Source organism: Prionailurus bengalensis, chromosome B1, assembly GCF_016509475.1.
Source record: "Prionailurus bengalensis isolate Pbe53 chromosome B1, Fcat_Pben_1.1_paternal_pri, whole genome shotgun sequence".
Classification (NCBI taxonomy): domain Eukaryota; kingdom Metazoa; phylum Chordata; class Mammalia; order Carnivora; family Felidae; genus Prionailurus; species Prionailurus bengalensis.
Genome location: NC_057344.1, coordinates 166234480 through 166260596, shown reverse-complemented (window position 1 = coordinate 166260596; position 26117 = coordinate 166234480). Strand labels below are relative to the sequence as shown.

Below are 26117 nucleotides of genomic sequence, written 5' to 3'. Positions count from 1 at the left end.
TCCCCCTCTCCCTCCCTTCTTTCCTTCCTTCCTTCCTTCCTTCCTTCCTTCCTTCCTTCCCTCTCCCCACTTTTCTCTCTCCCTCCTTTCCTTCTTTCTCTTTCTCTCTCCTCCTTCCCCTCCCCTTCCTTTCCTCCCTTCTGTCCCTCTTTCACTTCCTCCCTTCCTTTCCTCCTTCCCTTGTTCCTTCCATTTTTCCATCCTACAGAAGTAAGTGCATGACCATTTGAGAAATTCAATATTCCTTTGAGATTCTATCATTTAAGGCATCTGAAATCAAGCAACAATTTATTTCAAATTTATGCTTAGTTAATAGCTCCTTGCCCTTGATTCAGAGCTACTAAATTTTGTTTATAACAAATACTCATCCATTTGCTTAAATCATAAGCAGTATTTCAAATAATTGAACACTGCAAATTATTTGTAACAAGATGAAGTAGCATCAATTTCAGACTTAATTACTGTATTGTGCTTAATATAATTCTAACAGTGAAAAGTAAAACTGCTAAATTTTATTAACCCGTATCTAGTAGTTTCTTGCTACATAAGTTACGGTCTTTTTGGCATTAACATCCACCAAAAACAAACAGAGTAACACAGGAAATTCACATAATTTTTGTAATCTGTGAGATATTGTTCTTTTTACTTTTTGTTATGAGTGTGATGGAAAAAAATAAAGTCTCTTTTAATGGCTTTTTTTTCCCCAAGGCTGGCAAAAACCAGGAAAATCACAAGCTGTTATTTGAAATGGACATGTGAAGTAAGGGAATTGTGTATAAATGGTAAATGGGCATATTAAACACATGCTGGAAAGAATGAGTCAGGAATAATAGCAGAGACAACCCCGTGTTGGTGGAAGCAAAAAGAGGAAAGAAAATTTAGAGTTTCATGAATGCCACGGGAGTCTAGTTTCAGTTCAAAATTACCCTGTGGAGAAACACATAAGAACAAGGAGGTTCACCTGGGCGGTTTAGTGAAGCGTTTGAATGACAAAAGAAAAAAAGCCAATTATAGAAGCTGAAAATCTTCAGCAAAAGGAGGATTTTTTTCAAACTGAGCTGTCAGACATCAAAGCATCAGTACAGAGAGCTGGTGCATCCTTAAAGAAGTTTCTGCAGAGACCCGTCATGTTCTGGGAGGGATGAAGCAGGCAGAGAGGAAGCCCAGTGAAAATCCACCAATCAAATGAAAATGGCAGATGGGGCACCTGGGTGGCTCAGTCGGTTAAGCTCCAACTCTTGATTTAGGCTCAGGTCAGGATCTCAGGGTCTTGAGACCTAGCCCCATGATGAGCCCCACACTGGGCTCTGTGCTGGGCATGGAGCCTGCTTAAGACTCTCTCTCTCTCTCTGTCTCTCTGTCTCTCTCTCCCCTCTCATTGCCCCTCCCCCAACCCATGCATGTGTGCACTCTCACTTTCTCTTAAAAAAATGGCTGAGGAAGACATTAAGAGACCCCTTTTCTCCTTTCATTCTTGCCCCAGATGTTATTTCCTTGTCTGAAATTCATATTTAAGGTCTAATTTGCTTCATGCCTATATGACTGCTTTAATAATGGATACACTCTACAGAGAACATTGAGATGATATGATTTTCACCTAGAATTCTTCAAACATCAGCTCTAGAGAGAAAGCCCAGCTTTGTACACATCTCAGATGACATTCAGGAAAATTTACACGAAATTGCAGGCACAATGTCTCTGGTCGTCAGAACTGGTCACTTTGGTTTATAATTTGCCACCCTGAATTCTAGTTTAGACACAAAAATGCCACATTTTTACTTAATTCAGCTAGCCAGCTTTAGAGATTTTCTAACTTCTTCTCTTAAGAGCACAAAATTTCCCTTTCTTTCACCCTTCTGATTTTGCTTTAATATCTTATATTTAATATTTACCATTTTAAGAAAAGAAAGCTAATATTTATAATTAACACCTGTGATAGAAGTCACCCTAGTTTTACAAGTCTTACTACAGAAATAGCACAGCTAAGTGGTGATTTTGGAGGTAGTTTGAAGGGGACCAAATTTGCACTAAGTAAAGAAATATCACACGATGGCATCATTGTTGTTCTACATATCTTACAAACCTCTTTTAATATTGTACTCTGTCCTTAGTATTTCTAAAGAATTCTCTGCAACACTCCTGGTAAACAGACTTTAGACTAGGGTGATCGCAGAGTGAATGTGTGAAGGGACTGGATACAGGTCATAAGTACAGTGTGTCAATCATAGGCTCTGTCTACCATCCACATCTCAGCTCCTGCTTATTGCTGTCATGTTGGAATGCTTGGTGTAACCTGACCTTTTATTTTTTTGAATGTTCAAGGGAAGCCAGAGTGCTGGATTCCTTTTATGGAATCCACAGTTTTAAATGCTGGCCAAACAACAGCAATACAATAGGCAAAAAAAAAAACCAAAACCCAACAACCTGGATTTTATTAGTGTAAGAGTTCTACTTTATAGCTTTCCAAGTATTTCTATACACAATGTTTCAAGCTATCTTCTTACCAACTACGAGATGTAAATAGGAATTCGAATTCCATTTTAGAGAAGAGAAAGCAGTGACTCACAGCAGATGAGTGACTCATCTAAAGTCACAGAGATAGTAAATGATGGTGATAGACCAGGATGCTGGTCCTTTAAACCCCTAGAGCACACCCTTTCTACCAAACTTCTCTGAAACAAAGAGAAAGATCTACAGGCATCTACATAGGAATCAGGTACTGGCCACAGGAAAGCATGTAACATGGTGGAGACTCACTGGTGAGATAGCAGGAAGATACCTTCTTTTTCCTGAACATATCATCCCGCCATGATGGGGAGCTAGCCACCAGCGGTAAAATTACAGAAGGTGAAAAATCCTGTTATCCCAGGGTCCGAAAAAGCAAGAGAAGGAGGCAGTCAGATACATATCATAGACATTCAAGAATCAGGTTTCAGAATGTTTTGGAAAAAAAAAGGCAGACATGATAGTGTGCCCTGGGACTCTTAAAGCAAGTATAACTCAGGAGACATGAGAGAATTAAAGCGCCAAATTCTGATGCGACTGTCACAAGTGACTGCAGTAAGAAAATGAAGAGTCATCTAAAAAGCAAATGTGACTGCACACGGATCCCAGAGCTTTGCAACTGGAAACTATCACAAAAGACTGGCATGAAAGCATAGTAACTACTGGAAAGTCTTTGTCATAGGCTGAGCAGTGGTTTGTTTAAGTAGGAAAAAAGTAGGAAAATAAAAATGGCTTCTCTGCAAAATAATGTGCAAGAACAAGGAAAGGGGAAAATTTCTGTCTGTGGCAAATAATATTACTAAAGAACTAAGACAAAACAGAACTACTGGAAGTTTCCTTTGCTTCCAGTTTCTCCATTCAAAGAGAATGTTCTTCAGACAATATGCAGAAGATTCATCTTTCCATTTGATAAAACATACAGGGGCTTAATACATTACAATGTTGAACAGATGTGTGGTCTAAGATTTGGGAGGACTCAGTGAGACGTCATTGACCTTCTGTGAGATATATTAACATTTCTAGTTCCACACAAGTTATAGTCCTAACTACTCAAACAATTGCATCTTTGAAACATCTAGAAGATGAGTGGCTGAAAGAAATGAAAACACAAGGATGAGGAAGACAGTTCAGGCCCTCATGGAGCTTTTATTCTACTTAAAGAATATATAAAGAAGTAAGATTATCTCAGGCACTTAAAAGTGACAAAATAGGAGAACTTGATAGATGACTGAAGGGGGTGGGGGTTCACTGTATCCAAGATGGTTAGGGAAGGCCTTTGACAGAGCCATACTTAAATAGAGACTTTAATAACCAGAAGGAGGTAGCTTTGTGGCTCTAACTGTGAAAACAGCAAGTTCAAGTGTCCTAAGGTGGATATGAGCTTGGAGGATTTCAGGGACACGAAGAAGGCTAGATGTCTGCAGCCCAGTGAACCATGGGAGTATAGGGGAAGATGTAGTCCAAGAAGTAGGACTAGATCTTGAAAGGCTATGATGAGAAGATTTTAGTCTTGCTACAATGGGAAGCCATTGTGAAATTTTAAGTAGGGGGAGCAACATGGTCTGATTTACATTTTAGAAAGATCACTATCTCACTGTGTGGATAATAGACAATAAGGGAACAAGAGAGCAGTCCAAAAGACCAGACAGGAAACTGTTTTAATTGTTGTTATGGATTGATTGTGTTTCTCTCTCAAATCCATATGTTGAAGTCCTAACCATGGGTACATCAGAATATGACCTTTTTGGAGATAAGGTCTTTACAGAGATAATCAAGTTAAAATGAGGTCATTAGGATGGGCCCTAATCCAATGACTGCTGCCGTTATAAAAAGGGGAAACTGTAGATAGGGATGCACACCAAGGGAACACTATGTGAAGACAAAGGCAGAGATTTGTGTGATGCTTCCACAAACCAAAGGATACCAGAGATTGACAGCAACCACCAAGATCTAGGTGAGAGGCATTCTCTCCCAGCCTTCAGAAAGGACCAACCCTTCTCATATCTTGATCTTGGACTTCTAGCCTTCAGCACTGTTAGACAATAAACATCTGTTGCTCAAACCACCCAGTTTATGGTATTTGGTTATGGCAGCCCTAGAAAACTAATACAATAGTGAAGACCTGCCATGATAATGACTTGGACTAGGAATATAGGGTGAAGATGGTGAGAAATGGTTGGGTTAGAGATATTTTGGAAGAAGATCCTACAGAAATTATTATTAGAGTAAATGTGAGAGGAATTAAGGATAATTCCTAGGTATGGTGAACCAATGGATCATGATGATTTTTACTGAGATGGGGTAAGTTTGTGAAGCACACAATTATTTGATCAGTGGGAGAGGCAAGAAATCAAGTTTTGTTTTGGCCTCGTAAAGCAGGATGTTTATTACATATTCAAATGGACATCTCATCTAAGCAGTTAGTTATACATGTTTAAAGTCAATGGGTAGTAGTGAGGGGTGGGAAGAATCTGGGCTGGGATGGAGATATATGTTTGGAAGTCATGAACAAATATGTGATATTCATATTTTATATTAAAATGTGATATTCAAAATGATATTCATGTCAATACTTGATCTTCATATTTGCTCACATATGAACACATATTTAAACCATATTATTAGATGAGCGTAGATGGATAAGAAAGCCAAAAATTGGGCCCTTGTCTTAGCTTGGGATGGTATAATAAATTACCGTAGACTGACTGACTTAAATAATACACATTTACTTCTCATAATTCTAAAGGCCAGAAGTCTGAGATCAAGGGGATAGCATGGTTAGCTCCTGGTGAAGACCCTCTTCCTACTTTATAGACAGCAGTCTTCTTGTAACCTCATATGGCAGAAAAAGGTGGCAAGCTCACTTTCTTTTCCTGTAAGGACATTATTCCTATTATGGGGCTTCTACTTTCATGATTTAATTATCTCCCAACAACCCCACCTCCTAACTTCATCTAATTAGTTTCAACATATGATTTTGGAGGGGAAACAAAGCCTGAGGTCCATAATAGCTCAGGAGCACTAAAGCACTCAGTGGCCTAAAAAAGGAAGAGATGGAAAAAGAGAAATAGGTAGGTCAGTGAAATAAGAGGAAAACAAGAACATTTTTGTTATTCTAAAATAAAAGTGAAGAAAGTATTTCAAGAAAGATGTAGTGATGAAATACTAGGGAGGGTTCCAATAAGTTGGAAACTGAAAAGTCACCATTGAATATGGCAAGATGGAAGTCATCAAAGACTTTGATAAGTGCCATTTTTGTGGTGACCCTGATGAGAGCTCGACCAGTGTGGGTTGAGGAGAAAATGAAAAGTGAAAAAGGGGAGATAGTGACTGTGCCGAAGTCTTTTAGGAGTTTTACTGTGAACAGTAGCCAAAATGGCCAGTAGTTGAAGAGAGATGGAAAGTCAAGAGAAGGGGGCTCAAGTTAGAGATATCAAGGCATGTTTGTCGAAGAGAATGACCCAGCAAAAAAAGGGAGAAACTGATGATACAAAACAGAAATGATGATTTTAAAAATAAAGTCTTGAAAAAGATGAAGGAGGACATGATTGTCTTAAACAGAAATAGACACATCTTCCACCATAACTCAGGGGAGAGTAGGGGATATGGCCATATTTACAGGCAATTTGGTGGGATTAAGGATGAGGCAAGGTGGACTATATGGCAGTGTCTGTTCTCTCCATGAAGCATGAGGTGAGACCAATGGAGGGTGAAGAGGATTTGGGGAGAGAGGAGAACATGTCAGATAGTTGTCTCTGAGGGTAGAAAAGTGATCTTACTATGGAAGTAGATTAGAAGTGTCCCACATTGTTAGATGCTCATTTGAGACTCATGATCACACATTTTATGTGAACTCAGCAGTTGGGCGTGTGATATTCTTCAGCAATGTGGTTAGCTGTTCAGGTGCAGATGCAGAGTACATAGTAGGTGGCACGACTAGAAGAAACAAGTAAGTAACTACAAAGCTTAAGAGAGGAGGAGCTCCCATTTTCAGTGAGCCCCAGAAACTATGAGGTTTGGCCCATATTTTAAGCCCACTTCTGACTACATCCTAGACCCAGATATTTTCCACTGGAGAGAGGAGGGGAGAGAATATCTCCATAGGAGGCAGCACAGTGGCAAGAATGGAGTCAGGTCCTTGTCACCAAGGACTTTTCAAAACTACACTTGCTTATTCTTCAGTGACCCTGGAAAACAGCACCCCAGGGGACATATGGATCCAAAATGGAGAATTTCTGCTTTACTGGGCACTATTACTGATGGGAGTGGATAAAATTCCTCAAGGGAATAGAACAGAAAAACAAACTGTGAATTACTGGCACAGTTCATAGGCACCTAGAGATAAAGAGGGAATCATGAGGACACAACATGATTTAACTTTTAATAAAAAGTCAGACCAAACCTCTCACTTCCTTTTCTGAGTGCAGGAACAGACTGTTAGATTAGGAGACCTGGGTGAGCACAGTGACTTTGTTCTATGGAGAATGAGAGAGGGAGCTCTCCAGAAGGATGTAGAAAGATGACAGAGTAATATTAAAAGTCTAGCTGACGTTGAATGTCAGGGATGGTGCTGATCTCCACTCTTGGGTAATGTCCCCCCTCAATTCCGAAAAGCAAGAATATTAGGATCAGAAGATGAGGTATTTGCATTGACTCAGTTTTGGACATATGCCTGGTCTGAATGGCAGGCAAATCCAGGGACAAAGACATTGAAAGTCTGGGTGAGAGGACTGAAGTGATTAGCCTGGCACACAAGGTTAACTGTGAAGAGGAGGGCATGAGAAGACTAGGGGACTGAAATCACTGGGGGACACGTGCAGACTAGCAGCCACAGTCCTGTTGGACAGAAGAGTTGGTTGGGTGAAATCACAGCATGGGTAACGTGGTGGGGTTAAGGGTTGTGGTCATCCAGTGAGGTGACCATTTTTTATGCACATTTCCTGGTGAGCAATTAGATGCTTCTGACAATTGCCACTTGTGTGCCAGCCTAGGAAGTCCAGCCTTAAGTCTTTCAGAGGCAAGAGAAGGCAAGAACAATGCATATGAAATTACTCCTGAAAGTCAAAGTCTTTCTTGTTCAGAACTGTTGAAGTTGAGTTGTTATTAGGGCATACGGGCCTTGGTCTGATCAGCTTAGTAACTCATGTTTTTAATTTTCATTTGGGATTTTTAAATACTTTTTCATAAAAGAGAAAAACAAACCTGTCTTTTTGGTTTTTTTCTTTCTACCAATATAATTTAAAAAGACAGGCTTGATAAGACCTACAGATGGATCATGCTGGGCCTTGCCAAAGTATGGGATCACAGTGTGAAGTAAAGCCCATTAATTGCAGCAGTTGATGACTCCAGCAGGGAATAGGGCTTACAATGAGACGTTCTCAAAGCTTGCCGGCCACTGGAGAGATTGTAAAATTGAATCAGTTATTAGCACATATTCAGGAGAAGGCTTATTTGAAGTTGGGCAATTTCTAGCTTTTTATGGACAGACCAGATCCCTCTTGACAGTTGTGTTAAGTCTAGTGTTCCATGAAATTTCACCAAGACCTTTGATATTATATCCATTTCCTTAATTGTAAACACATATTTCTTTTTGAATGCAAGGTTTCTTCTTAACTTTACAGAGCTGTCAATGACAGAGGAAGCTTGGATACCACATATGGAAATGACAAAAGTGGTTTATGAATCTGGTTTAGCTAGCACGTAAAGAGTACTGTTGGATTTGTTTAGGTGATCATCTTTTGATGAATGTAATCTTGCTAGTATCATCTTCTGCTTATCACGGAGCTATACACCAAAACTGGGAAAGGCATCTGGAAACATCTGGCCCCTTCCAAAGCAATAACATTGTAGTGTATTTTCCTGACATACTACACAGACTTTTCCAATTGCTTTGGGTCTTACACACTAAAAGTTCTCAAGAGGAAGTACTGGTTTGATTTTTTTTATATTTTCTTTTCCCCAAACAAGCAATCAACTGGAAATACACGTTTCCATTTTACAATTGTACTCTAATTACTCGTTTAAATGTCTGTCTCCTTACTAGGTTAGCACTTCAAGGAAGGAAACATGTATTCATCTCTGTAACCCCCATGTAGAGCTGAATATATATGCTGGGACTGTAGCCCGTAGCAACAAGGACCAGTAGGTGAGTAGCTGTGCTTGAGAAGGTGTATTGCAGTATTGCTAAAATGGTAGCAAAGTGGGACTAACCTGAACGTCCATCGACTAGGGGATAATGGAAAAAGTTATGGTAAATCTATATAATGGAATATCATTTAGGTTTGAAAAAGAGTGAGGGAGAGCCACGTCTATTAACCTAGAAAAAGAGTGAGGGAGAGCCACGTCTATTAACCTAGAAAAAGAGTGAGGGAGAGCCACGTCTATTAACCTAGAGGGAGGTCCATGATATATTATCAAATGAGAAAAACAACTTAACAAACAAAAGCACAGAGTATGATTCCAAATCGTAGAAGTAAACAGTGGCACCCTGCGAAAAGTCTATGTGTTCACAGCTGTGAAGGAACACTCCCTCGGCTATCACAGGGGTTACTGTGGAAGACGATGAGAAGGGAGAAGACAAAAATACAGCAAATCTGTAAAATACACAAAAATACACAAAATGTAAAGATACTCATGCGATACTGCAAAGGGAAAAGGTAGAATGCACGTTTTCAGCAGTAATTTTTTAAAAGAACAGTTGACCTTTATCAAGAGCTTACTGATCAATGTCAGGCATGGTTCTCAAGGCTTTGCATAAGACTATTTCACTTACTGCCCGCACCAGCCCTGTGAGGTAGGGACTATTATTTCCCTCATGTCATAAGTGAAGAAACTGTGGCCCAGAGAGGTTAATGAATTGACCCGTGACGACCCAGCAAGTGGCAATGCTAAGAAAAAATATGAATAAGCAAAAAAAAAAAAAAAAAAAAAGAGAGAGAGAGAGAAGAAATTGCATTTTTTTTTCTAGAAATTAAGCTGATCAAATGAAAAGAATCAATTTGGTCAGGTGATAGAACTATGAGTTATTTTGTCTTGAATATTTGCTATTATTTAATATTTAATTTTACTTTGGAGTAAAGTAAAATTATTAAAAATAAATAGAAAAAAGGTGTGGTGATTTTAAAACATGCCGTCAAATCTTCCTCCTACTGAGAGGAGAGTTCCTTGCTTCTTCCCTTTGGAGCTGAGCGGGGCTTGTGGGGTTTCCGACCAACCACAGAGGTGAGGTACCTGCCTCTTTGTGTGTTTTTGGAGGCTAGGTCAAAAAAGGCAACACACCTTCCTCCCAGCTCCCTTTCTGAGCAGCTGGTTCTGGGGGACCAGCCACCATGGTGTTGAGTCCCACATGGAGATAGATGTACTAAGGCCCCAGCCAACAGGCAGCATCGACTGCCTGCCTTCCGATGGTTCTAGCCCTCAGCCTTAGAATCTTTCAACCAAGGCCCCAGACATTGATGATCAGAGACAAACTGCGCTGGCTATGTCAGCTCCAAACGTCTGACCCCCAGAATTGGATTTTTTGTTTGTTTGTTGTTGTTACTGTTTGATTTGGGGTGTTTTTTTTTTTGTTCTTTTTGCTTTCTTTGTTTTTTTGTTTTTTTTTTGTTTTGTTTTGGTTTTTGTTTTTTTGGCTCCTAAAATACACAGTCGATAGAACAGGTGCAGTGATATTTGTCAATTTAGGGTAGGGTTCCCCTTTATCTTATTTTTCTAGTCCCTTCAGGCATCTTGTGATGATGAATTTTATATGCCAATGAAGTTAGGCCATGGTGCCCAAATATTTGGTGAAACATTGTTCTGGATGCTTTCGTGAAGGTATCTTGGGCAAGATTAACATTTAAATTGGTGGACTTTGAATAAAGCAGATTACCCTCCATAATATGATTATCCTCATCCCATAAACTGGAGACTTTAAGAGAACAAAGACGGGTCTCCCCTGAGCAAGAAGAAATTCAGCCAGCAGTCTGCCTTCGCATTCAAACTGAACCTCTCCTGAGACTCTAGGCTGCCAATCTACACCATTAGGTTTTGGACCCACCAGCACCCGCACAATCATATGACACAATTTCTTAAAATAATTTTACCCCTCCTCTCTCATTCTCTGAGAACCCTAATACACATATTGGGGGTACCTTTAACTCTGCTTCTCAAACTCCTCACAAATCCTTCCAGCTAACCTCACTATAGGAAACATAAATCCCCTCTGTTGAACTTCAGATGTAGTTGACGTATTTAAGGGGGCTGGAAAAGAGACTAATGCTAGCTGGAGAGCTAACTTTCTAAACCTCTTTCTTCCACTTCCCCCCTCTTTAAGGAAAAATCATAAACAATATGATTGCCAGTAAGTGATCAGCACATACATAGGATGACAACATCAAGGATAGGAAAATCTAAGCAGATCAAGGAAGTAAATCAACTGTGGCTTCTGCACTGAAGTGGCTTTGCAGAATTATATAAGACACTAAGAATGCCCAAGTGACAGAATGATCAGGTTGAGGCAAAGCCGAAGGATAGAGCTTACCCCTCAAAGCAGTGGGCAACCGTCAGGACCCACTTCTTGGCAATGAGGACACAGCCACAAATGTGTCCACTGGGGTCACTCTGCAGGGAACACTGCCATGGCCATCTTCCAGGACGACTCGTTCGACCCCCAAGGATCCTCTTGTTCATTCGGGCAGCAGGGCGGCGCCCACAGTCTACCAGGGAGAGGAAAGACAGCGGGTGATTCACCAACAAGCCCAGCTCCATGCTTGGATCTTTGCTGTTAAGTGCAAGTTATTGTTTTTGCCCTGAGCCAACCCAGTTAAGTTCGTATTCCATTGCTACACCACTAATTCTCTCACCTTGTTTAGTACACAGAAGAGAGATCTTACTTCCGCTATGACAAGGCTGCCTAGATTTGGAAACATAAAATGGCATAGTGTTAAGTCACATATTTATCACTCACTTCAAACACTTTACCACCGAAAAGCAAGACATAGGTTCTACTGTTCCCAGAGGTTGTATTCTTTGAGTAATGATTATCTGTACTGGTGCAGGAATTCTTGAGGCAGGGCTATTGTCAAATACCATCTTGGAAATGACGGCATATGGAGGATGTTTACTTTTTTTTTTTTTTAGTTTATTTAATATCATCATAATATATTTTCACATGTGTGGGAAAAGAAACTACTTTTAGCAAAGTCTCCCACATCATCTTGGTTGGTGGCACCACCCAGAATATTGACTCAGACCATAATTTTCTTTTTTTTTTCTTTTTTTTTAATATGAAATTTATTGTCAAATTGGTTTCCATAAAACACTCAGTGCTCATCCCAACAGGTGCCCTCCTCAATGCCCAACACCCAATTTCCCCTCCGTGCCACCCCCCTTCAGCCCTCAGTTTATTCTCAGTTTTTAAGAGTCTTATGTCAAACCATAATTTTCAAAGTAAGGAGAGGAAGGCAAGGGAATTGGGTGATTTCTTAGAATCTCTAGTGAGAAAGGAGCATGTCAGATTTTTATGCTTAGGGAGAGGGTGTGGATGTTCAAAACAAGTTGCAAACAGTTTAAAGAGATAAAATATTACTTCAGAAAGTTAGAGAACAGATAAAGGAATTGAATATTTAGACTGGAAAAGAATCATGAAGATACTTGTAATAATAAAATGTGGATCTAGGGCACCTGCCTGGGTGACTCAGTTGGTTGAACATCCAACTCGGTTTTGGCTCAGGTCATGATCTCACAGTTTCGTGGGTTCGAACCCCACATCAGGCTCTGTGCTGGCAGTGAGAAGCCTGCTTGGGGTTCTCTCTCTCCCTCTCTCTCTCTGGCTTTCTCTCTCTCTCTCTTTCTCTCAAAATAAGTAAACTTAAAATAAAATTTTAATGTGGATCTATGATTGGCTGACAAGAAGAAGGGGGTTAAATTTATTCCATGTAACTCTAGATGGCAGGATCAGAACCAGTCAGTAGAATTACAGGAATAATGGGTTCAGTAAAGAAAGACTTTTCTAAAAACCAGGGTTAACCTTTAAAGGTAAGAACATGGGCCATGTTTAAGCATCTATCAATGTGACTGCACAAGAGAATTCAATGTAGGGAATATTAAGTTTCAATCACAAAGTTTTCTTTCAACCATGAAGCATTTATTCACAGTATACATTTAAAAAAACAAAAGATACTTTGAGACTGTCAATGGGGTGCCTCGGTGGCTCAGTCAGTTAAGCAGTTAGGCTACTGACTCAGTTTTGACGGTTTTTGCTTTAGTATATATGATCTCATGGTTTCATAAGTTTAAGCCCCACATCGAGCTCTGTACTGGGGGCATGGAGCCTGTTTGGCATTCTCTCTCTCTCGCTCTCTCTCTGCCCCTCCCCCACTATGTCTCTGTCTCTTTCAAAACTAAATAAACTTTAAAAAATTAAAAAAAAAATACCGTGACATGCTTAGAATCCTAGACCTCTCAGAAAAAAAGAAGTATCCCTAAATATGCCATGTCCACATTCCCTTTTGAGGATCTGCTATATTTTCATTTCTTGGTAAATTTGCATGGGGATATGTGTAATTATTTGTATCAATGAGTTATATAATTCAGAAAACACATGTTTGCTTTTTGCCTTCCCACAACCTGAAGTCCTGTCTCCTACTTACTCTCTATCTTGTTATCTTTAATTTCTTTGTAGTATTTCCAAATATCTGAAATTTATTTTGTTTACTAGCTTATAGTTTCTCTGTCTACCTATACAATGTAGGTTTTTTAAGACCAGAGCAAGTGGACTTTCAAGGCTACTCGATTATAATTTCATTTTGTGTCAATTTTTCCCTCAGACTCTCCAAGTTTGATCAGTTCTCATCACTTCAATTCCCTCCTAACTAGTTCCATGTAGCATCTGTAGGATATTAGACATGAGAATTTACTTTGGATAGGAGTTGAAAAAGCTCCAAAATTAGAATCTAAGTTCCTCTTCCTTCACCATAATAGTTTCTGTAATCTTCATTAAAGAAAAATGTAATTAGCAAGAGAAAAGAATCTGTGTCTAGAAAGAAGAGATAAAGCAAAACAATGTTGAAATATGAAGGCCAATCACCATTCTATGGAAGTTCTTTATTGATGTGATACATTTGGATTATGCTAAATTAGAAACAGGAGAAAGCCCCTGATGATAGATTCCTGCTCCATAATCCACTCTACACAGCTCTTGTGAAGACTGTCTTACCCTTTTACCAGCAGTTCATGCAAAGTGGTCCCATTGAGGCTCTCCCAGTTGGAGTGTAACGTCAGCCACTCCTGGTCTTGCTCCTGTCCCTGTACCAATTTAGTCACAGATGGTTCTCTAATAGAAGGACAAATAACAATGGAATATTCAAAGCACAGTGATCTTTGACAGGCCATATCATTATTTAACACTCATTCTCTTTCAAAAAGAAACATTACAGGGGGGCCTGGGTGGCTCAGTTGGTTGACAGACCGACTTCGGCTCAGGTCATGATCTCATGGTTTGTGAGTTCGAGCCCCGCGTCGGGCTCTGTTCTGACAGCTCAGAGCCTGGAGCCTGCTTCTGATTCTGTGTCTCCTTGTCTCTCTGCCCCTCCCTCACTCATGCTCTGTCTCTCTCTGTCTCACAAATAAACATTAAAAATTTTTTTTAAAACAAACAAAAAAAACCCAAAAAGAAACATTACATTATAAGTCAATATTTCAAGAGTGGGGGGGGGGGTTGTATTAGAAATTTGGCATGGAATGTGATCAATAGAAGAGGAAGCTACTAAAAGTATATACTAAAGCAATAAAAATCTCAACTGTTACAGCTGTTTTAATCATGCTCTCCACTGACATGTACTTGAACTTTGTGAGGTGTTCGAATTCTAACGTATATGACATAAAAGTTCCAATATCTCAAAAACAAGAGCAACTTCGGGCAGGGATCAAAAAAAGCAAGATAAAATTTATCTGCCTGGGATTTTTTTCTCCTCTCTTCTTGCCCAATGTAATCCTGCAATGCAGCGATACCTTAAAATGAAGTAAATACAGTAAAAACTAAAGAAGTAAATAAGTAAATTGATTGCTATGTAATATCTATTCGGACAGCACAAAACTGTAATGATTTTTCTCAACATACTATAAAATCTTTATGCACCAAAAGTCAGGAAAAACTCTGGAAAATAGAAATGGGAGTTAAACACTATTATTTTCCTCTTTACCTGTCTTCTTAATCAACTTCTTTGAATCCTTTTCTGTGAATGTCTTATTCAATCATTCAAGTACGTATGGTGACACCACATCCAAGATTGAAAACCTTGGGTTTTCAATCCAAAGATTGAAAATTGGGGTTCAAAAGTATGCAGGTTTTATGTAAAATATTCTATTCTTCGTGAAATAATTGGCTCTTTTAGGCCATCCGTATTTGCCGAAAACCTTTGGCAGTTCCATCACCTGAAGCCCCAGGGTAGATGAGGTGGAGGAATGAATTTAGACAGGAGGAAGGAGGGCTGCTTCTAAACCTGGAAGGAAGATGATACTTTGCTGAAGTTGGAGGGGAGTAGAGACTTCAAATCAGATAGCCTCTATCTTTCTTTCCAAGTAAAAGGTGAGCTCCTCAGATGAAAGTTGGGGATGTCAGGGGCTCATGATGACAAGGAAAGTGACAGGTATATGGATTCGTTCCCCGGTGGAAGTGTTTGAAGAAACACATCAAAGATAACTGAGGACAATGGCAACGGCACTGAGGGTTCAAATGAACCTGGAAATCCTGAAATTGTGCCAGCATCAAGTCTTCATGCTTAGTGACTTTCTTTTCCAATAACAGATGGATGACACTTTTTGAAAAAAAGAGGGGGTGGTGTAGAGGGCACAAAAGGGAAGCAAAGTTCGGTTCAGTGGCATTGAAAGGGAAATGAACATTGCAGCTGATTATTATTTAAAAATTATTTCTAAAATTTTCACTTTATGAGATTTAACTAATCTCATCATAGAAAACAAAAGGAACAAAACCTTCCCCAAATCCTGTTACTTTTAAAAAAAGGGAAACCCTCTAAAGAGAACTGATGACAGAATAAGAGCCAAAGAAAAAAAACAAAACAGAGCCCTTAATAATGAATGGATTCTAATCACTGGATGTTAAAGCAAAGAGCATGCACCCTGACCACACTTTAAGAAGAGTTCCACCAGATTTAAATTTAGTTAGAAACTTGAATGAACTGTGAGGTCGTTGAAGAGTTCACAAAACCTACTGCAAAATGAGGGTTTTCCTTGTCCTTGACCAAAATGAGAGTATGGCTTTCTGTTAATCTCAGAAGTTGCGTATGTGGAGGCATAGTGAGAGGGAAACTTTCAATGTCAGACAGAGGTCACAAATACCACTGACAGTATTTCTCCTGATACCTGCATCCTGAGAATTATGTTCTGTGGCAGAACAACTTGGGAGCCTCCTAACTCCAGGCATTTTACTGGCCAAAAGACAAAGGAAGATAAGCATCAGATTAAATTTGTTGTTTAAGTCATTCTTTAGGCAGGTATTTATAAGGCAAAAGGGATTTGCACAGGGAGGTCTATTCAGCATAGGATTTGCACCGATGGTGGATAGAAAAATCATTGCAAAGGAAACTTCAGTCTTTCAATCTGCAAGGCAACTTCAGTTACCCTGAAAAAAGGTCTCCACAGAGCAAGGCACATGGGATGTTTCTGCATTTCATTCATTAATCTCCAACAAGAAAGGCAATTTAGTCTGAATCTCTCACTTACATCAAGTGGAAAATATAAGAAATTCATCATCAAGGAGAGGGGAATGTCATTACAAAAATTAGTTTCCCATGAAATTCTTAAATACTAGAATGCTTTTCATACACAAAAAACAAATCTTTCAGCCCCAGAAATGCCATTCTATGGCTCATTAAAAAAAATATCAGGAAATCCATATGGTTGTATTTCTGCCATCATACAGAATCTGAGCATCTGTGTGATTTCAATTTTTAAAATTTTTTCTTTAGATAATTTTGAAAATTAAAAAATACTTATACCTGGAAAACATAATACAAATTATACAGTGAAAAAATATTCTTCCCATTCCAGATGTATAGAAACAACCTCCATAAGTAGCATCTGAGAGTATCCTTGCCAAGCTTTAGCTGCAATTCATGTATATATACATAGATTTTTTTAGTCCATACACCTTGTTTTCTGTTGTATTTTTTTTTTAATCTACACACCTTGTTCTGTGTTGTACTGATGATATTTTTATTTAGTGATTTATCTTGGAAGGCTTTCCGTAAAAATAGTTAACGTTTGTCAACTGCACTATTTTATCTTCTTTAATCCTCTCAACAATGTTGGAAAGGAGGCATCATTATTCCCTTTTTCGGAGATGAAAAAATTCAGGTAAAAAGAGAGTAAGTACCTTGCCCAAGGTCACACAGTGACTAGATGGCAGAACTGGGATTTGAATCCCGGTGGTCTGATGACAGAACACCACTCCTAACACTTCGAACACCACGTGGTCCCTCTTCATTAACAACACATGCTGTGTTCTTTTTACAGCTGCAGAGTTTTACCATTATATGGATGTACATACATTTACTTACCCAGCCCACTATTAACCCACAGGTAGGCTGTTTCCAATTTTTTTTACAACAAAAAACAGCAGTTAACCCTTTTAACTGTTCACCTTTGCCTACATGCACAGTTTCCCAAAATAAAAATAATTTCCTAGATATAAAAGTATCAAATCAAAATGGAAATCTTTGCCTCACAGTATGGATTTTCCCTTCAAACACTAATGGCAATTTACATACTCATCAAGAATATATGTGTAAGGACTTTTTAACTTTTATAACTATGCACAAAGTGTAAATCATGCTATTAAAAGGTATCTGGAACTTAGCTGCTCAAATTTGGTTTGACAGTCGGTAGTGATTTTGACTTACCTTTTTCCATATTTTACCAAATTAAAGAAAGTCAGTTGGGTAGACAGCGAAAGAGCAAAACCCATTTTACTAGTAATTAGGCATCAAAGTCACTGTATCCTAAGAAAGTGTGTGCAGGGAATATAATCAACCCTGAATGTTTCTATAGCAGCCATGAAATCATATACAGAGAAAGAAAATAAGGGACAATCTAATCCAGTGCCCTCATTTGACAGCCTGACAGTCTGAGAAAACTGAGACACAGATACAGACCCATCCCAAACATTCGTGGGGGCCAAACATTTGTGAGTAAGGGTACAAATGGAGGCCCACATAAGATATGTCTACATATTTAGATGTTATAAATCAAATTCACAAGTTGTTAAAGAACATGTCTTCTATCTTCCCTTTTTTTTTCCCCCAAGATTTTATTTAAATTCAAGTTAGTGAACATATAGTGTAGTATTAGTTTCAGGAATAGAATTTAATGAGTCGTCGTTTACATATAACACCCAGTGCTCATCACAAGTGCCCTCCATAATGCCCATCCCCCATTTAGCCTCACTCTCCTCCCCTCCAGCAACCCTCGGTTTGTTCTCTATATTTAAGAGTTTCTTATGGTTTGCCTCCCTCTCTGTTTTTTACCTTATTTTACTTTTCCTTCCCTTCCCCTGTGTTCACCTGTTTCTATCTTGCCGTCTTGACCAACGTATCTTTTAGGCTCGGAATATAGGATTTTGGCCTCTTTGGAACAGTGGTTTCAAACCTTGGCATTCATCATCACCTGGAGGACCCGTTACAACAAAGCTTGCTGGCCCCACTCCCAGATTCCCTGATTCAGTAAGTCTGAGATGGGGCCGCAAAGGCTACCCTTCTAACAAGATCCCAGGTGATGCGGCCGCCGCTGGTCTGGGACCACACTTTGAAGACATTGCTTCAGATAGCAGACCAGGCTCCAGGTGGGCAAGACAGATTCCTTGCCCCATGGGGTGAGGCATGGCTGGGGAGGAAGGCCGGAGTGTTCACTCTAAATCAGGGTTTCTTATCCTCGGCACTGTTGACATTTTAGACCAGATAATTACTCACTATGCGGAGTCGTCTGGTGCTCTTTAGGATGTTTAGTGTCATCCCTGGCTTCTACCCACGAGATGCTAGTAGCCACCCCTGGACTGACAATTAAAAGGGTCTTACAGACGTTTCCAAATGCTGCTTGAGGGGCAAAGTTAAGCCTGGTGGAGAACCACTGCTCTAAATCATGGAGCCCAGGGCCAGGGCCCTCTGCTCTGGGTCGAGGGGCAGTACTGCACAGAAAAGCAAAAGGATTTCCAAATTTGCTTCTTGAATTGTGTGGCCATAAGACATATATATATTTAAAAATGTATAATTCTTCCTCTGCCCCCAAAATGAGAAGATAGAACTTCTCCAGAATTCTAAAACATCTTGACATTCTGAAAGGAATGACACATGGATGCATTTCAAGGCTTAGGTGAGCAACCAGATCTCTAGATAGTCGGACCTGTCCTCCCACGCTGAAGACACCCAGTGTTCAGTAATAAGGCATTCAATGCTTGTGTTATCCTTATGTTGGGGTTGCTTACTTAAACAATGAAGGTCAGCACAAATTCCCAGAAACCAAGGGCTTCTTCACTTTTGGCAGCAAGAGAACAGGGGAGGAATTACCTAGAAAGGTTACACATTTCAGTAGCAGGGCAAAGTTTGTTCTCTTGTGGCTACTGCTGGGGAAAAATAATCTGAGTTTTCATCTTCAATACTAACAGTTGGTCTTGAAATATAAATGTCTAGTGTAGTAGACAAAATACGTTATTTGCTCTTCTAAATATCCTGTTCAGAACTTGGAACGTCTCCACTAAACATTTAGCTCTCTGAATTCAGGAATATTTTCATGAACACTGTCACATTATTATCTCTGTTTGGTTTCTATAGACTAGACATGTTATTAAAAAATTAGGGGCGCCTGGGTGGCGCAGTCGGTTGAGCGTCCGACTTCAGCCAGGTCACGATCTCGCGGTCCGGGAGTTCGAGCCCCGCGTCAGGCTCTGGGCTGACGGCTCAGAGCCTGGAGCCTGTTTCCGATTCTGTGTCTCCTTCTCTCTCTGCCCCTCCCCCGTTCATGCTCTGTCTCTCTCTGTCCCAAAAATAAATAAACGTTGAAAAAAAAATTAGTTAAATTATTTTGTCAAATAGAAAGATGACCTGGAAATTCTGACAAGAAAGCATAATAGGTTTAAAACAAAGCAGGAATGAGTATCACTATAGAGTCATTTGTCTGGTAAGTTAGCTCAGCTTATGCTTTATACAGGAAAACTTCCCCCTGGTAGTAATGTTTAAAGGACAGCATAAAGTCTGAGTTAATTTTTCCAGTAAACTCAGTATTTCTAAAAATATTTTTGTTGAAATCCTAACTGAAGACATATCATTTTATTCATTGGTCTGTCTCAGAGGTAGAGTATAAGAACTGTATGAGGCAATGAGCTATAGGTCCAAGTGACAAAAACTATCCCCAAGCAGAGAGGAGAATGTTATGAATTTAAATTAAATCACAGTATTGATATTTCATAAAATTTAAACATCAATAAAACTAGGTATTTAATCCATATTTATCTAAAATTATAACATGAAGTAAAATATAAGTTTATAAGATATAACTATTAACTATACATTATTCTAACATAAGTTAGAAAATAAAATTAATATCGAATGCCTGGGTGGCTCAGATTCTCTCTCTCTCTCTCTGCCCCTTCCTTGCTCTTGCATGTGTGTGCACTCTCTAAGTTAAGTTAAATTAAATTAATTTTAAAAAGTATTGTTGAAAATAAACATGTCATTAAAAGTGAAACCATCAACCAATCATAAAAATTTTTAATTAAAATGTCATTTGATCGTTTTTAAAATTCAATCTTATGAAGCAAACGGAGTACATGGGGTCAAGTGGTAAGTACACTTTTGAGCAAAAGTGTCTGCCTCTTTCAGAATGCACACTAGCCCAGGGCACTTGCATGGCTCAGTTGGTTAAGCATCCAACTTTGGCTCAGGTCATGATCTCACAGCTTGTGAGTTTGAGTCCTGTGTCAGGCTCTGTGCTGACAGCCTGGAGCCTCCTTCAGATTTTGTGCCCATCTCTCTCTGCCCCTCTCTGGCTCATGCACTCTCTCTCTTTCTCTCTCAGATATAAATAAACATTAAAAAAATAAATTATTTAGAAAGAAAGAATCTACACTATCCAACTCTTTCCTTCGGTCCTTTGGTCTATTTTATGTGCAGAAAATTCCATGGCTTTTTTGATAACTTGCAGAAAACCTTTGGAAAATTTTTTACACTCTTTTTAAGAAACAGATTCAACATTTTATTGAGAGTGGCTTGAGTTTAGTTTCAAAGAAAGTGTTTCCTCTTTGTCTTCACTTTTCAGTTGATCAATATAAAAGCAGAGATTACCAATTTCAACTACAATACGCCATTTTTTTGTTCCACTAATTCAGAAAGACTGTGAGCCAGAGTAGGATTAATTTTTCTAACAGAAGTCTTGCTTTGTCAAGTGCCTGTTTCTTCCTCCTCTTGAAAACTATAGAAGTATAGAAAATACCTCTTTATTCAATTAAGACAGACTATGTCTCTGGATAGAAGATAAAATAATACAAACTTTAGGGATTTAAGTATATATATATATATACACACACACACACACATACACTGAGGTTTTTATATGTATATTATATATACATATTTATTTTATATATACATATTATATATACATATATACATGTGTGTATAAGTGTACACTTACATATGTATATGTATATATATACATATATATTAAGTATATATATGTACATATTTTTTTTTCATGTATATATTCAGTTACTAGTTTTACACAAACAAACAAACAAACAAAAAACCTCAGGATTTTAGCCCCTAAAATACCACTGGAATATCTGAGTATGAAAACCTAGAAATGTAATCAATTTCTAAGGAGATGTGGATGGTCTTCAGAAAAGTGGGTGCCAGAGAACCAAGAGCCCTCAGGACCCTCTACCTCTCATCTACCCTCTTCTGTGAGAAGAAGCAGGAGGTGATGTGAGGGTGGCTTTATTGTCTCCATGTGACTTTCCACAAACCAGAGGACAGCTTGCCTGCTCTTCTAAACTCAAATTCATTCATCTTCGTGAACAAAAAGGAAAGAAGTCTCTTCTAGCTCAACCAAAACAAATCTGGTTGAAGAACTTTAAGTATCCCAAATCCAATCACTGTGACCTAGAAGTGAAGTCCTTTGATTGGTTCAGCTTGGGTTAGGTCCCTCCCCCTCAACCAGTCACTGAGGCCAAGAAGAGTGGTTCATGTACAAAATGGCAGCTCCCATTTGGATCCCAAGGATAGAATGAGAAGTGAAGCAAGTCCCCAAAAGGAAGGGATACAGGGAAGCAACTTAATAAATGTCTGCTACAAGTGATTTTAATTGAAATTTTTTACTTAAAAGATGATTATGCCTCAGAGTCAAGATTCTACATGTTTCTTTGTTACTGTTTAGAAGAGGTAGGAAGGATAAAAACTCGGGTAGAAATTAGATTTGACTTATGTTCATAAATGAAATACTGGGTTACTCCGTAAGTGTTCAAGCTGATAATGTTGTAAGGTGAATTGGATCTCAGGAGGAACATTATCCTGGCAGAATTAAACAAATGACGCAGTCAGATGGACAAAGGCTAAACCTGATGACTATGGGGTTAATAAGGTGTAATGCGAATGGAGACAACACAAGGGTGTTGTATTTAGACGCAGTCCCTTCCTCAAGGGGCTATTATTTTAGTTAGAGAAACAAATAACAAACATGTTAAAAATAATTTCTAATACTGTGCTTTGAAGAAAGCAAAATAAGCAGAGAGTGACTTGGTGTGGGTGAAAGCTGCTTCAACTAGGGTTGCTAAGGAAGGCCTTTCTAAGTGTTTGATGTACGGCTAAGACGACATGAATGATGAGAGGGAGGTGACCACAGAAAGGTCTACAGATCAGCATTCCAAGCAGGAAGAACAATGAGGGCAAAAGCCCCTGAGGTTGAAATGGGTTTGCAGTTTGAACATCAGTAATAAGGTCATCGTGTCTAAAGTTCACGGACACGCGGAGAATGCTAGAAAAGAGGGAGGGAGGGGCCATTGTCTTACAGGCCAGAGTAAGAATTGGATTTTGAGCCCAAACTATATAAATAATAAGAAAAGACTAGTGGGTTTGCCATGCAGATAATGTCATTGCTGACTGTCAGTCTTGTCTTGGAGGTAAAAGCCGGTCAAACTGCAGTAAGTTTGAAAGACACTATGAAAAAGATAACAGATCTAAAGTTAGTCATCACCAGGAGTCTTCTGGTAAAAGTTCCAAAATGAGTAAGCTGCCAGATAAGGACTTCTAACAGAAAGAATACAGGCCTCTTTGGTCAATTATTGATGGATTATCTTAAATCACGTTCTTAACTTCCCAGAACTCACTCATATTTATGTCCAATGGCAATGCTATATTCATTATGATGACTGGGGAATCCAAGTCCCCCAGAGACATTATGGAGATGCATTTTTTCCATTCTAGAATCTTCTGGCTCACATCAGCCCTGGTATTTTTGGCTAAAAGCTGAGTCTTGACAGTACTTAATTCTGGAGAACCATCTGTTGGTTTTAAAAATCAGGATATGAGTCCATTCTCCACTGATAAACTCTTCACCACAAAATGGAATGTAAGAGAGTAAAAAACAATCTGATTAATTCAGAATTTCACATAGTTCCATTCTAATTAATAACAGCGAATTTCTCTATACCACTGAGAAGTTTCCTTTTAAGTTCATAAAATATTCATTAACTCTACCAACACAGTTTGAGATTCAGTTTGCTAGATTTTTTTTTTAACGTTTATTTATTTTTGAGACAGAGAGAGACAGAGCATGAATGGGGGAGGGTCACAGAGAGAGAGAGGGAGACACAGAATCTGAAACAGGCTCCAGGCTCTGAGCTGTCAGCACAGAGCCCGACGCGGGGCTCGAACTCACGGACCGGGAGATCATGACCTGAGCCGAAGTCGGCCGCTCAACCGACTGAGCCACCCAGGCACCCTGAGATTCAGTTTTCTAACAAATATCTAAATTCTTGGTAGAGCCTGCTGTTGGCGATCATACAGCAATGCTTTCAGGACAACTGATAGACTTCCCTTGCTTTGTTTATTAAAGCCTCATACCCAGTAGTCTCATGGAAGAACTTAAAAAAACACTTTTACTTCCTTTAGGATACAGCACTTCTTCGTGAAATTATTCCTCATCCTCACTCCAGAATAACACGTTCCAGGGAACGATACACTCACACTCTGGACTATCTGATTTTCTTCTCACCCAGGCAGTCACTTAACCAGCTTCTTGGAAATGTGTAGGATTGAATTCCCTGTGCCCAAGCTACGTGCCTGCCAGAAAAACCGTGAAGCTGCTGTGTGAAAGAAAACAACTTTTTATGGATGTGCTTCAGCTAACTTCTACTCAGAATATGCCTACCGTCTACTTATTACTATAAGTGGCTTTTTGAAAACCGAAAAGCACTTTCATTGTTGTCCTGCATGCATGATGAATTTTCTCCACTGCTGCACCTCCTCACTACTATCTACTTAAAAATCCCACAATGGGGGCGTCTAGGTGGCTCAATCAGTTAAGTGGCTGATTCTTGATTTTGGCTCAGGTTTGTGAGATCCAGCCCTGTGTCAGGCTCCACGCTGACAGCATAGAGTCTGCTTGGGATTCTCTCTCTCCCTCTCTCTCTGCTCCTCCCCTGCTCACACTTGCTCGCTCTCTCTCTCAAAATAAATAAATCGACTTTTAAAAAAATGCCACAATGATAAGATCATTAGGTGGTATGGTACTAAGACTTGCACCAAAAATCCTGAAGGGAGCAATACTAAAAGGGATTTATGTTTAAGAAACTGGTTGGCCACATCAATCGGGTCACGTTTATTGATTAACTGGATGTACAGAGGATCTACTCCCCACGAGGCCCTTTGCCTTTGCTTGGACTTGCATCCCGGCACCATATTTTTCTGTGACCTAGCAAAGTTCCTTGATCTAAGCCTCAGTTTCCTCATACGTAAAGTAGAAATAATAATGCTATGTCTACTGCGAGATTATAGTGTGGATAAATTGGGTTGATATATATCAAGGACTCAGAGCAGCCTGGCACACAATGAAAATTAGCCATTACTATTTTGTATAACCTTTCTGGGAAATAAGATAAAGAATAAAAAAATAAAAGTAAAATGGTATGGCATTGTAGAATTAAGAGGGAAATTGTGTAATACCAATTCTTATGTACCACAGAAAGTATAGAGAGGAAAAAAAGACATGCAGATGAGAAAGTCTTCACAGATGTCATGGGGCTTGAGTGAGGCCCTGAGAATTTGCAGAGGAAATGTATGGACATTTCTGGACAAAGACACAGAAGCAGGAAAGAATGTGCCCGTGGAACACGGATAAAAAAGTCAGTCTTGAAAGAGAAGGAGCGTATAAAGGGGTCCAAAGTTAAAGACAGATGAAATAGTTTATGGTGAGTCCACTAATTGGGGAAAATAGTCCAAACGTTTTGGTTAAAAAAAAAAAAATATGTGAAACGAAAGATTTTTCCAGAGAAATTATTTATTTCTACCTTCATCTATTCAGTCTTCTATAACAAATTACCATAGCCTGGGTGGCTTGCAAACAACAGAAATTTATTTTCCACAGTTCTGGAAGTTGAGAAATCCAAGACCAAGGTCTTGGCAGATTTGGTGTCTGGTAAATACCCACTTCCTTGTTTATAATAAGATGGCCATCTTCTTGCTGGGTCATCACATGGTGGAAGGGGTGAAAGAGCTCTCTGGGGTTTCTTTTACAAGGACACTAATTCCATTCATGTGGGCTCCACTCTCATGACCCAAACACTTCCCAAAGGCCCCACCTCCTAATACCATTACACTTGACATTAGGAATTAACATATGAATTTGGAGGAACACAAACATTCAACAGCAATTGAACATGATGTTCCTACTATGGCAGGTAGGTCCCTATTAATAATTTATCCACGGGATACCGAGTGCTTCCCAGGAAATGGAGGCACCAAACATTTCCTAATCCTACTTCCACCACCAACCACTACTCACATTTCTATGCTCCTCTTTACAACAAAATCCCTCCAAAAAGTTCTTTTGAAAAAAAAAATTAATGTTTATTTATTTCTGAGACAGAGAGAGACAGAGCATGAGTGGGGGAGGGGCAGAGAGAGAGGGGACACAGAATCTGAAGCAGGCTCCAGGCTCTGAGCTGTCAGCACAGAGCCCGACGCGGGGCTCGAACTCACAAACCGAGAGATCATGACCTGAGCCGAAGCCGGACGCTCAACCGGCTGAGACACCCAGGTGGCCCCTTCCAAAAAGTTCTATACTATCTTTTATTTCTCTCCTTTCACTATCTTACGTTTTTGCCCCACCCACTCCGCTAAAACTACTCATGCCAATGACATGCACATTGCTGAAACCAAAAGTCAGTTTTCAGCCCTCATTTTACTTGACTTCTCAGCAACTTTTAACACAAATGACCGTTGCTTCTGCCTTGATACACTTTCTTCCCTTGGTTTCCAGGATATCACATCCTACCCCTGGGTTGTCCTCTCTCATCTCCTTTGGCTTTACTACTTCTCTTCTCCCACCCTCTTAATGTTAGGGCTCAG

General features: G+C 39.4%; 1 protein-coding gene across 3 annotated transcripts in view; it reads right to left on the bottom strand.

Annotated features, from left to right (window-relative positions):
• The window catches only part of CORIN (corin, serine peptidase), a 260812-nt gene that overhangs the window by 15753 nt on the left and 218942 nt on the right, over positions 1-26117 (bottom strand). For all 3 annotated transcript variants that reach the window (XM_043572726.1, XM_043572727.1, XM_043572728.1), the window contains 3 exons: positions 13703-13819; positions 11349-11398; positions 11027-11201 (listed from right to left, as the gene is read on the bottom strand). In XM_043572726.1, coding sequence (XP_043428661.1) covers positions 11027-11201; positions 11349-11398; positions 13703-13819 — 342 coding nt within the window. The remainder of the gene's footprint in view (positions 1-11026; positions 11202-11348; positions 11399-13702; positions 13820-26117) is intronic.